The sequence below is a fragment of the Ornithorhynchus anatinus genome, chromosome 4 (assembly GCF_004115215.2).
Source record: "Ornithorhynchus anatinus isolate Pmale09 chromosome 4, mOrnAna1.pri.v4, whole genome shotgun sequence".
Classification (NCBI taxonomy): Eukaryota; Metazoa; Chordata; class Mammalia; order Monotremata; family Ornithorhynchidae; genus Ornithorhynchus; species Ornithorhynchus anatinus.
In genome coordinates this window covers 51,477,341-51,488,403 of record NC_041731.1, presented here as the reverse complement: position 1 = coordinate 51,488,403, position 11,063 = coordinate 51,477,341, and the positions used below count along the sequence as shown (strand labels likewise).

The 11,063-nt window shown below is 43.0% G+C and overlaps 1 protein-coding gene across 1 annotated transcript in view; it reads right to left on the bottom strand.

Moving 5' to 3' along the window:
• Positions 1-209: 209 nt before the first annotated feature.
• The window catches only part of ATP6V0D2 (ATPase H+ transporting V0 subunit d2), a 33,178-nt gene continuing 22,324 nt past the window's right edge, over positions 210-11,063 (bottom strand). Inside the window, exons 3-8 of the mRNA XM_029063756.2 lie at positions 10,693-10,871; positions 9,693-9,772; positions 7,671-7,748; positions 6,621-6,797; positions 6,256-6,333; positions 210-842 (exon numbers count right to left, since the gene is read on the bottom strand). Of these exons, the coding sequence (XP_028919589.1) occupies positions 681-842; positions 6,256-6,333; positions 6,621-6,797; positions 7,671-7,748; positions 9,693-9,772; positions 10,693-10,871 (754 nt within the window). The 3' untranslated portion in view covers positions 210-680. The remainder of the gene's footprint in view (positions 843-6,255; positions 6,334-6,620; positions 6,798-7,670; positions 7,749-9,692; positions 9,773-10,692; positions 10,872-11,063) is intronic.

Genomic DNA, 11,063 nt, shown 5'->3' with positions numbered 1-11,063 from the left:
CTTTCCAGGCAGCAATTCGGCCAGCATTATTCCCACTGAGACAGTCCCAGGGAACACATACTGGGAAAACTGGATTCAGAGATGATATTCTGCTGGATGGGTAAAACAATAATACAGTTAGCCCTTTGTTTTTCTTTTCAGAACAAGAATGAAGGGCTAATATCTTGCAAAGATTCATACTTTTTAAAACTCAAAACAGAGAGAAACAGTAGCTTTTAAAATAGTGGATTTAATGGCAAACTAATTCTACTGGGAAAAAAAAACTAATTCTGAATTGTTTCTTTAAAGATTTACAAAACCACCACATCACGATAATTTAGTAAGCTCAACACAATTGTGGCAATGTGTAATTATTCCTAAAAAACAAAACAGAACACAAGAGAAGCAGCTGTATGCTTGAAAACTATGATTTGGATTAATTACAGTTAAGTGAGAAAAAGTTGGTGATCCGTGTGATACAGATGTAGAAAAAGTGATTTCTTCTTTATTTCACCAAAAATTTATCTACTATTTCACTATTTAGAGTGCTTTCAAGATATTTGATGGATATGAAGTGATGGCTTGATTAATATAGTGCACTCCAGATAATCTGATAACATTTCCTCCATTATCTTCCTAATAACTGCCCCTCTAATATGTACCATCTATCACAAGCTATTCTGGGTTTATGACCATCTGAATTACAAAATCGGAATGTAACTGTTAATTTTGGCTCGATGTCTCTGGGAAATGCATTCAGCAATCCAGATGATATTTCTCATCTCTTGTTCCTTCAGCTTTATGTATGCATAAAATACTCCATAATGGAATTGCCTGTTGAAGGCGAGCACATTCATTTGAACCTAAGACAAAAAAAGAAAAGGAAAAAAATTGCATTGAAAATTCTGAATTTATGAAAAGACATTGGATATAGCTTGGTCAAAAATATTCCCTCATCCTGCTGTTTTACTCTCTTACATTAAAGTCAGGACTGGTCAATGTTTTGGACCCAGATTACCACTCTGATAACTTGCCTGGCACTCAGTTTTGGATTCAGTTACCCAATAAATATCAGGTTCTCCAAAAGTAAAACAGAAAAGTCCATCAGCTGAAAACACAAGTAGCAAAAAGCCTTGCTTGATCCACCAGCTTTTTCTGACCATTAGCATTTGTTAAGCTAAGTGCCAAGCAGTGTACTATATGCCAGGGTAGATTTACATCAATTGGGTTGGACACAGTCCCTGTCCCACATGGGGCTCAGTCTAGAGAAGACAGCAGAGGTAGGAGGAGGAGCCAAGGGGCCTCTCTTCTTCCCTTCTAACTGAATCTGAGGTGAGGACCTCCAAGTTGGGTTGACTTGATGCTCCTCTTGAATGTAGCTAGAGCTGCAGGGAGGGGAATTAATAATAATGACGGTATTTGTTAAGCGCTTACTGTGTCGAGCACTGGGGTTGATACAAGCTAATCAGGTTGGACACAGTCCCATATGGGGCTCATGGTCTTAGTCCCCATTTTCCAGATGCGATAACGAGGTACAGATAAGTGAAATGACTTGCCCAAGGTCACACAGCAGACAAGGGGTGGAGCCATTGTGGGAGGATGTGAATGGGGGAGGAAAGAGTGTTTCATCCTGCCATGCCTGAGGGTGGATTTGGGTAGAGACAGAGATTGCAGTGGTTGTGATGGCAGTTGGCCCAATTGGAATCGACACTGTGGAACGGGAGGGTCCTTATCCCAGGATCCCTGGGCTTCAGCCCGAAGAACTCCAGCTTTAAGATGGCCCTGCCCATGCTAATGCTGCAGCTCATTGGTGAAAGCATTCTCAAGTTGGCAGAGGTGTCTTTCTCAGATGTGGCTTCACCACACATTTTAGGCTTCTGGACTATCCAACCTGTTTATTCTGTTCCAAGCACAGAATGCAGGCACCACCCCAACCGACAACTTGCAAATCCCTGAGAATGGGGTTGAAGAAACACAGAATGCACTTGTTACCTCACCACTGACCATAGCAAAGGAAGACAAATGGCCTTTGAACGAAGAGGTGGAAAGTAAGAAGAACACAAATGGAATTTGTTCGTTCATTCATTCATTCAATAGTATTTATTGAGCGCTTACTATGTGCAGAGCACTGTACTAAGCGCTTGGAATGAACAAGTCGGCAACAGATAGAGACAGTCCCTGCTGTTTGAAGGGCTTACAGTCTAATCGGGGGAGACAGACAGACGAGAACAATGGCAATAAATAGAGTCAAGGGGAAGAACATCTCGTAAAAACAATGGCAACTAAACAGAATCAAGGCGATGTACATTTCATTAACAAAATAAATAGGGTAATGAAAATATATACAGTTGAGCGGACAAGTACAATGCTGAGGGGATGGGAAGGGAGGGGGGAGGAGCAGAGGGAAATGGGGGGAAAAGAGGGTTAAACTGCAGAGAGGTGAAGGGGCGGCGGTAGAGGGAGTAGAGGGAGAAGGGGAGCTCAGTCTGGGAAGGCTTCTTGGAGGAGGTGAGTTTTAAGTAGGGTTTTGAAGAGGGGAAGAGAATTAGTTTGGTGGAGGTGAGGAGGGAGGGCATTCCAGGACCGCAGGAGGACGTGGCCCAGGGGTCGACGGTGGGATAGGCGAGACCGAGGGACAGTGAGGAGGTGGGCGGCAGAGGAGCGGAGCGTGCGGGGTGGGTTATTCTCTCCTCTTGGATATCAGTGATGGGAAAACCGTCTCTTTACATTACTGCAGACACTGAGTCCTGGCTTCACCATTTGCCTGTGTGACCCTGGTCAAGCCACTTCACTCCTCTGTGCCTGTTACTCCATCTGTAATACGGAGATTCAATCCTACTCCCACCTACTTAGATAGTAATCTCCTTTTAGGGCAGGGACTGTCTGACCTGATTATCTTGTACCTACCTCAGCATTTAGTAATATGCCTGGCACATAGTAAGTGCTTCACAAGGACCATTAAAAAAAAACAGACGCCTAGAAGAAGAAATTAGACCCGGAATCCCTGTTTTCTCATCCAGCAAGCATGAATAAGAGTGCCTTTTCTACTATTTCATCAACTTCCTCATAGCAGTGTTTTCAGAGCAAATACAATTAAAACATCAAGGTACTGATCACTTAATGTGTGCAGAGCACTGTACTAAGCATTTGGGAGAGTACCATGTACAGCCTAGAGGGGAGAAATTCTGGAAGAACAGGTGGGAGCACTGTGTGTTGCTTGGTAGGCAACTATAAAATACATCTATTAGACATTTGGGTGGAATTATATCCTTTAAACTTTTGGGAGAGTTTAGTTCAAGCCCCTAGGGCCTGGCCTGATCTCAGGTGCCCCAGGGAGCTCTATCTCTAGGTCTTTCTGGCTCCCAAGCCTATGCTCAGGGTCCCGATCTTGCTTAGGTATTGCATCAACCTCCTCGGTGACCTCCCAGCCCCGTGTCTCTTCTCTCCAGTCTATACTCCACTGTGCTTCCTGTTTTTTTTTTATGGTATCTGTTAAGTATTTACTATGTGTCAAGCACTGTTCTAAACACTGGGGTAGATACAAGGTAATCAGGTCAGGTCAGTCCCTGTCCCACATGCGGCTCAGTCTAAAAAGCAGGGAGAACCAGTATCTACATTTTACAGTTGGAGAAACTGAAGCACAGAAAACAACAATAATAGTGTTTAGTGAGAGCTTACTACGGGTCAAACACTGTTCTAAGCAGTGGGGTAGATACAAGTTAATCAGGTTAGACACAGTCCCTGTCCCACATGGGGCTTACGGTCTTAATCTCCATTTTAGAGATGAGGTAACTGAGGCACAGAGAAGTGACTTGCCCAAGGTCACAAAGCAAGCATTTGGCGGAGTCTTAGAAGCAGGCCCCTCTGACTTCCAGGCCCATGCTTTCTCCTCAAACCCCCTGCCCCCAAACCCTTCAGTCCATATCTCCCCACTCCTCAAATAAACCCCCAATGGTTGCCTATCCACCTCGGCATCTAACAGAGACTCCTTACCCTTAGTTTCAAGGCAATCAGCTCTTCCCCTCTTATATTACCTCCCAATCAGCAAACTCCACTCTTCTAATGCCACCCCTACTCTTTGTGCTTCAATCTCATCCATCTATCACACCCCCAAACCCTTGCCCACATCCTCCCTCAGGCCTGTAACGTGAGACTGTGAGCCCCACATGAGACAGGGACTCTGTCCAACCTGATTTGCTTGTAACCACACCAGTGCTTAACACAGTGCCTGCCACAGAGTAAGTGCTTAATGAATACCAGAATTATTATATGACAATCCATCACTCCTAATCAATCGATGGCATTTGAGTGCTGTGTGTAGACCACTGTACTAAGCACTTGGAAGAATATTATGCAACAGAGTTGGTAGATATATTCCTTGCCCATGAGGAGCTTACAACTCTCCCCATTTGCAAAACTCTCCTAAAAAAAAATCAGCTCTCCTCCAAGAGGCCTTCCCTGACTAAGCCTTCAATCGACCTACTTGCCATCTCCTCAGTCACCTATGCACTTGGCTGTGTATCCTTAAGCTCTTTGGTAGCCACCCCAGCCCCAAAGCATGTACGTACATTATCCTTTTACTCTACTTATTTCCCTCTCTTAGTAATTTATTTTAATGTAGACTGTAAGCTCCTGGTGAGCAGGGATAGTGTCTGCTGTCTTACCGGTTAGAGCATGGCCCTGGGAGTCAGAAGGGCCTGGGTTCTAATCCTACCTCCAGAGAAGCAGCGTGGCTCAGTGGAAAGAGCCTGGGCCTGGGAGTCAGAGGTCATGGGTTTGAATCCCAGCTCTGCCACTTGGCAGCTGTGTGACTGTGGGCAAGTCACTGTACTTCTCTGTGCCTCAGTTACCTCATCTGTAAAATGGGGATTAAAAAACTGTGAGCCCCACGTGGGACAACCTGATCACCCTGTATCTCCCGCAGTGCTTAGAATAGTGCTCTGCATATAGTAAGCGCTTAACAAACACCAACATTATTATTATGTGTCTGCTGTGTGACCGTGAGCAAGTCACTGCACTTCTCTGAGCCTCAGTTACCTCATTATTCATTCATTCAATAGTATTTATTGAGCGCTTACTATGTGCAGAGCACTGTACTAAGTACTAGGAATGTACAATTCAGCAACAGATAGAGACAATCCCTGCCCATTGACGAGCTTACAGTCTAATCGGGGGAGACAGACAAAAATAATAGCAATAAATAAAATCAAGAGGATGTACATCTCATTAACAAAATAAATAGGGTAATAAAAATATATACAAATGAGCGGACAAGCACAATGCTGAGGGGAGGGAAAAGAAGAGGGGAGAGGAGCAGAGGGAAAGGGGGGGGAAAGGGAGGTTAGCTGAGGGGAGGCGAAGGGGGGTGGGGCGGAGAGGGAGCAGAGGGAAAAGGGGAAGCTCAGTCTGGGAAGGCCTCTTGGAGGAGGTGTGTTCTCAGTAGGGCTTTGAAGAGGGGAAGAGATTTAGTTTGGCGGAGGTGAAGAGGGACGGCATTCCAGGACAGTGGGAGGACGTGGGCCAGGGTCGACGGCGGGATAGGCGAGAACGGGGGACGGTGAGGTGGGCGGCAGAGGAGCGGAGCGTGCGGGGTGAGCAGTAGAAAGAGAGAAGGGAGGAGAGGTAGGAGGGGGCAAGGTGATGAAGAGCCTTGAAGCCTAGAGTGAGAAGTTTTTGTTTCGTGCGGAGGTTGATAGGCAACCGCTGGAGGTTTTTAAGAAGGGGAGTGATATGCCCAGAGCGTTTCTGCAGGAAGATGAGCCGGGCAGCAGAGTGAAGAATAGATTGGCGTGGGGAGAGACAGGACCAAGGGAGATCAGAGAGAAGGCTGACACAATAATCCAGCTGGGATATTCTGAGAGCCTGTACCGGTAAAATAGCCGTTTGGGTGGAGAGGAAAGGGCGGATCTTGGCAATATTATAAAGGTGAGACTGGCACCTTATCAGTAAAATAAGGATGAGTGTAAGCCCTATGTAAGAGACTGTGTCCAAACTGATTAACTGGCATCTACCCCAGTGCTCAGAACAGTGCTTGGCATGTAGTAAGTACTTAACAAGTGCCATCATTATATTACTTTCCCAAGCACTTAGTAGTGCTGTGCACCCAATAAGCACTCAGTAAATGCCATTCATTGATTGATCAATCCTGTGTTAGCCCTGTGCCCCCAGAAGACAGCCTCATTTTGTTGACCTGTGTTTATTTTGATACAGGGCACAATAAAGCAACAAGAAGCAAGATCCAGAACCAGAAATTTTATTTTATACTACTTTTCTTACCTCATGTTCATAAAATGCATCTTCTAGGGTTTTTCCTCCACTGCCATCCCCTAATGCTTCAAACAAAGGCTTGTATTCCTTAACAGAAAAGGCAAGTTTCTAATTCATGATATTTTACACCACCAAACAATACTACATCAAATGCTTCTTCAAGATTAATGGAGGGAGGGTCTAGAATCTTTCTACTACTTTACACCAGTAGGGAGAATCTATGTTTGGAAGCACTAAAAGGAACAAAGATTAAAATTGCTCAATTAAGGGTGTATATTTTATTATACTAAAGCCCCAGTTCTAAACTCAGTTGGGAGAACATGGTATCCCCCATAGGAGTAAATAGGCTGCAGGTGGTAAACACGCATACATACCCCATAATAATCAGCCACAGTCTTCACTTGCTCAAAATCTTCTGCTTGGGCGAGGAGGCGTAACCCTTCCGGATAAAGTTTACCACAGGTTGGATATAGAGTCTCTCGGTCACTTTTGGTCAGCTCAGTGCCAAAGGAATTAAGCGTGATGATAAAAGCACGTCTGTCGGCCTCAAACTTAATTGATAAAATATAAAAGTTTTCAGAAAAAAAAAATCAAGCCATCTGCTAAAGTCAATACATGTAACAATAGACCATTTTGCCAATTCATTTCTCAAGCAATTTGTTTTCCTTTCCTGACATCTGAATATTGGGTAAAAATGTGGTCATTGGAGATTTTTAAACAGGGGGTAGATTATGTTGCTGGAGATCATTTCCCTTGTCCTTCCCTACAGGTGTACAAAAATACCATTTATCAGGCTTCCCTTGCCAGCAAGGAAAGCCTCAGAGATAAGAAAATGATTATGCTTATCTAAATGACTGTCCATTGATGAATTGTCATTAGAAAGTTCAGTGATGATAGATACACATTAACCACATCTCCCTTTTACAGTCCAGGGTTGAAGAAAGGGCAGTTTGAAGCAGCTCCTTCTTCCAAAGAGGACACTGCTGGGAGATATTTAAACCAACTTTGGCCAAGGATGAGAGAATACATTTTATTCAGATTTATCCTGGGCTCCTCTCCACGCTTCCCTTTCACATACAGATTTACCTTGAAGATTACAGGAATGGGAACTCAAGGCCCAGACGGACAAGCTGGAACATTTCAACAACATCAAGCTGGAACATTCCAACAACATCAGCAGGCAAAAACCAATGGGTGCTTACTGCGCATAATCAAGGGAGGTTGAAAATTGCCTACATTCTTCCCAGCAAAAGTCTGACTGCCCAATTTACTCTGGTATTGTTGCATTCCTGCATAGAGTTTAGGATAATTGCAGGAAAAGAAGCCTCATGGGTTAGAAAGGGAACAGGTAAATGATTTAAAATAACTGAGATGCCTCTAATGGATGTCTGTTGGCATACAAAAAATGAAGACCGTTTTCTTACCTCCAAAATAGGGCACATTATTTCTGCAGTGACATCCCCATGAGCTTTGCAGAATTTGTAGAAAGCTTCAAGGTAAGACTTCAAAAAAAGAAACAAAATGCAAAGAACTATGTGTTTGACTTTTAGAAATTTGAGAGATCAGCTCCTGATTATTTTTCTGGGTATGGAAATAGCAGGCCCTTCACTGCACCCCCGCCCCCACCATCCATCTATTCACCACCTCCCACCCTTACCCCCCCACCCCCAACTCCAAATTACTCCTCAAAATTACATTTGGGAAAAATTGAATGCACACATTTCACAACACAGACTAGAACACAGGGTTAATGTTATCAGGGATTGTGTCCCACAGGCAGGGTCAATATTGGGGGAATCACATACTAGTCCCTAACTCTGACTTCAGTCCAGGAACCTTGAGATCACCACATCTGCCTGACAATTGGACTGCATTGTTGGATTTTCTACATGCAGCCATAGCTGCCCACCCCTCTGTGACCCCGGGAAGTGGAGGAAACTGGGAAAGTACGGGATGCCAGACAGTCAGGGGCATAAAAGGAGAAGGCAAAACCAGCAGCAAATAGGTGGACTTCCAAATGAATTGGGATGGAGACCTGGAAATGCAATCTTTTGGGAAAATACCCTACCGATAATAATAATATTGGTATTTGTTAAGCGCTTACTATGTGCAGAGCACTGTTCTAAGCGCTGGGGTAGACACAGGGGAATCAGGTTGTCCCACGTGGGGCTCACAGTCTTCATCCTCATTTTACAGATGAGGTAACTGAGGCACAGAGAAGTTAAGTGATTTGCCCACAGTCACACAGCTGACAGGTGGCAGAGCTGGGATTCGAACTCATGAGCTCTGACTCCAAAGCCCAGGCTCTTTCCACTGAGCCACCCTGCTTCTCTGATAATACCGATAATACTTCAGCTTAATGCTTCTCAGCCCTCTAAAATGAATTGTACCAAATGCACCAAGATGAAATCCGGTATCCTACCTGGCTCATGAGGCAGGGACACTAACACAGTTGTGACCCAAGTCACGAGAAGGATTTTCATATTTTCAAATCTGGCTGCCTTGTAAAACTTAATCAATCAACTTTACTGAGCACTTACTGTATGCAGAGAACTGTACTAAGTACTTGTACAATATAACAGAATTTGCAGACATATTCCCTGTTCACAACCAGCTTACAGTCTAGAGAAGTTATAAAGCTATACATGTTTGATGAGTTGAAATCTGCCTTTGGACAGCCAGCCCTCAGAATGCTGGAGGAACACCGGTTTCTTACCAAGTACATGAAATCAAACCTTAATCTTATTTTGCTTATAATCCTTAGAGCTGCCAGACTCAAAGAAGTGTGTGAATAATAAAAAAAAATAATTACAATTATTAAGCACTTATGTGCCAGAGACCTTTGTGGAGACAAAATAATCAGATTGGATAGTCCCTGCTCCATAGAGGGCCTGTGATCTAAGTAGGGAGAACAGGAGTCTTATTTTCCTTTAACAGATGAGGAAACAGACTCAGAGAAGTTACATGACCTGTCCAAGGTCCCTCAGCAGGCTACTGTTGGAATTGGGCCTTGAATCTGACTCTGGATCCCACAGTTTCATGCTCTTTTCCACAAGGCAACCTTTCTTTAATTTTTAAAATAATACTTAACAAAACATTTACTCAACAATTATCTCATTTTAGCCTCAGTAAATGATTAAAATTGTTGCTTACACAGTAAGAGGGCTCTCGACCATTGTAGAAAGGCAGGTGCCAGCATGGAAAATTTGTCTATGACAGTCTCTGAAATTACTCTAAATAAACCTACGGACATCAGAATAGGGCCCAAAGCTATAAATAAACTAAAATGGGGTGATTTCACCATAGGACTTTGGAGTTCATATTGCTGTTTGGATTATTGGAGACTGACTTATTGGCAAAATCTCATTTTAGTAGCGTACTTTCTTCGTAAGAGCTCTTGTTTTCAAAGAACTATAAGCAATTACATCTTTCAAGAAGTATTTTACCTTGTATAACTTGTTACGCATAATTTCAATATTCAGTTCATTAAGAGTATTTTCAGACATGCAGTCTTGAAAAAAAGGAGCTGAAAGAAGAGATAAGTCAGAAGATAAAATCATAAGCACTAACTGGGCAAACCTTTGATACATTTCCACATATTAAACACTGTTCTCCTCTCTGAGAAAAGAGACTGAGGGTAGAGGTTCTTTTTTTTATCATTTTACAGAATTAATGGAGATTTCTTTGTCTGAATGAGAAATATGCAGAAAGATACAATCACTGTAATAATTCCTGTGGGTTCTGTAACAGGAACTGACCTTTACAATGAGTGGTCTTGGCAGGTCTAATTGCTAAGTGGGAAACTGTAGCAATCATTCTTTGGGGTTTTAACTTATTTTAAACAGTTGTCACCACCAACAAATGACAAAATAGTATGAAATTTTGAAAAAAAAAAATCAATTCTCACAGATCAAATGAGAACACCTATAGAGCAGCGGATAAGTGTTAGTTTTGTACTGGAATCTCAAAGTAGGCCAGTGAAAATGCAAGGTTAAATTACTGTTCCTATAAACACTGAAAATACAGCGTTTGCAAAGGGGTGAGGTTTGTTTTTTTTTAAATGGTATTTGTCAAGGTCTTCGTGCCAGGAACTGTAGAGATACAAGCTTATCAGGTAGGACACAATCCATGCCCCACATGGAGATCACATTCATAACCCCCATTTTACAGACAGAATAACTGAGGCACAGAGAAGTTAAGGGACTGCCCAAGGTCACAGCAGAAATGACAGAGAAGATTTTAAATCTCAGGTCCTTTGGACTTTCAGGCCCATGCTCTATTCACTAGACTGTGCTGCCTCTCTATATTCTATTGTCATCCATCCACCACCTATTCATATTCATGCACCCATCACATTCCCTATGAAATAAATGTGAACTCAAATGAGCTTTCCGAACACTTGGAAGACACCCGAAGACAATTATGAACTATCTGGCATTTTAATACCTAATGGTGTTTCAACCAGAATGGCATCAAACAGATCCGAAGATGTCTCGGCAATGTTGACCGCTTCCATTTCCATGAAACTACCCAAAGGGTGGCACTTCAGAAGAATTTCATTTACAGACTTTTTTTGCAATGTCCCATTGATCAGCAGAATCACATTGTCAATCATGTAACTGCACCTGGTTGGGAAAGGAAAATGATGTTACCAAGGATAGAAATGGCTTAACAGCAACAAGAACAGCCCAACCACAATGACCAAATGCAGCCTGGCATTCCACACTTTTCAATACAAACTTTTATTATGGTCATTTGTGCAATAATTGCCTGGTAAATCTTAACAAAGCAGGTTCATGGCTGGTCATTAGAGTTTG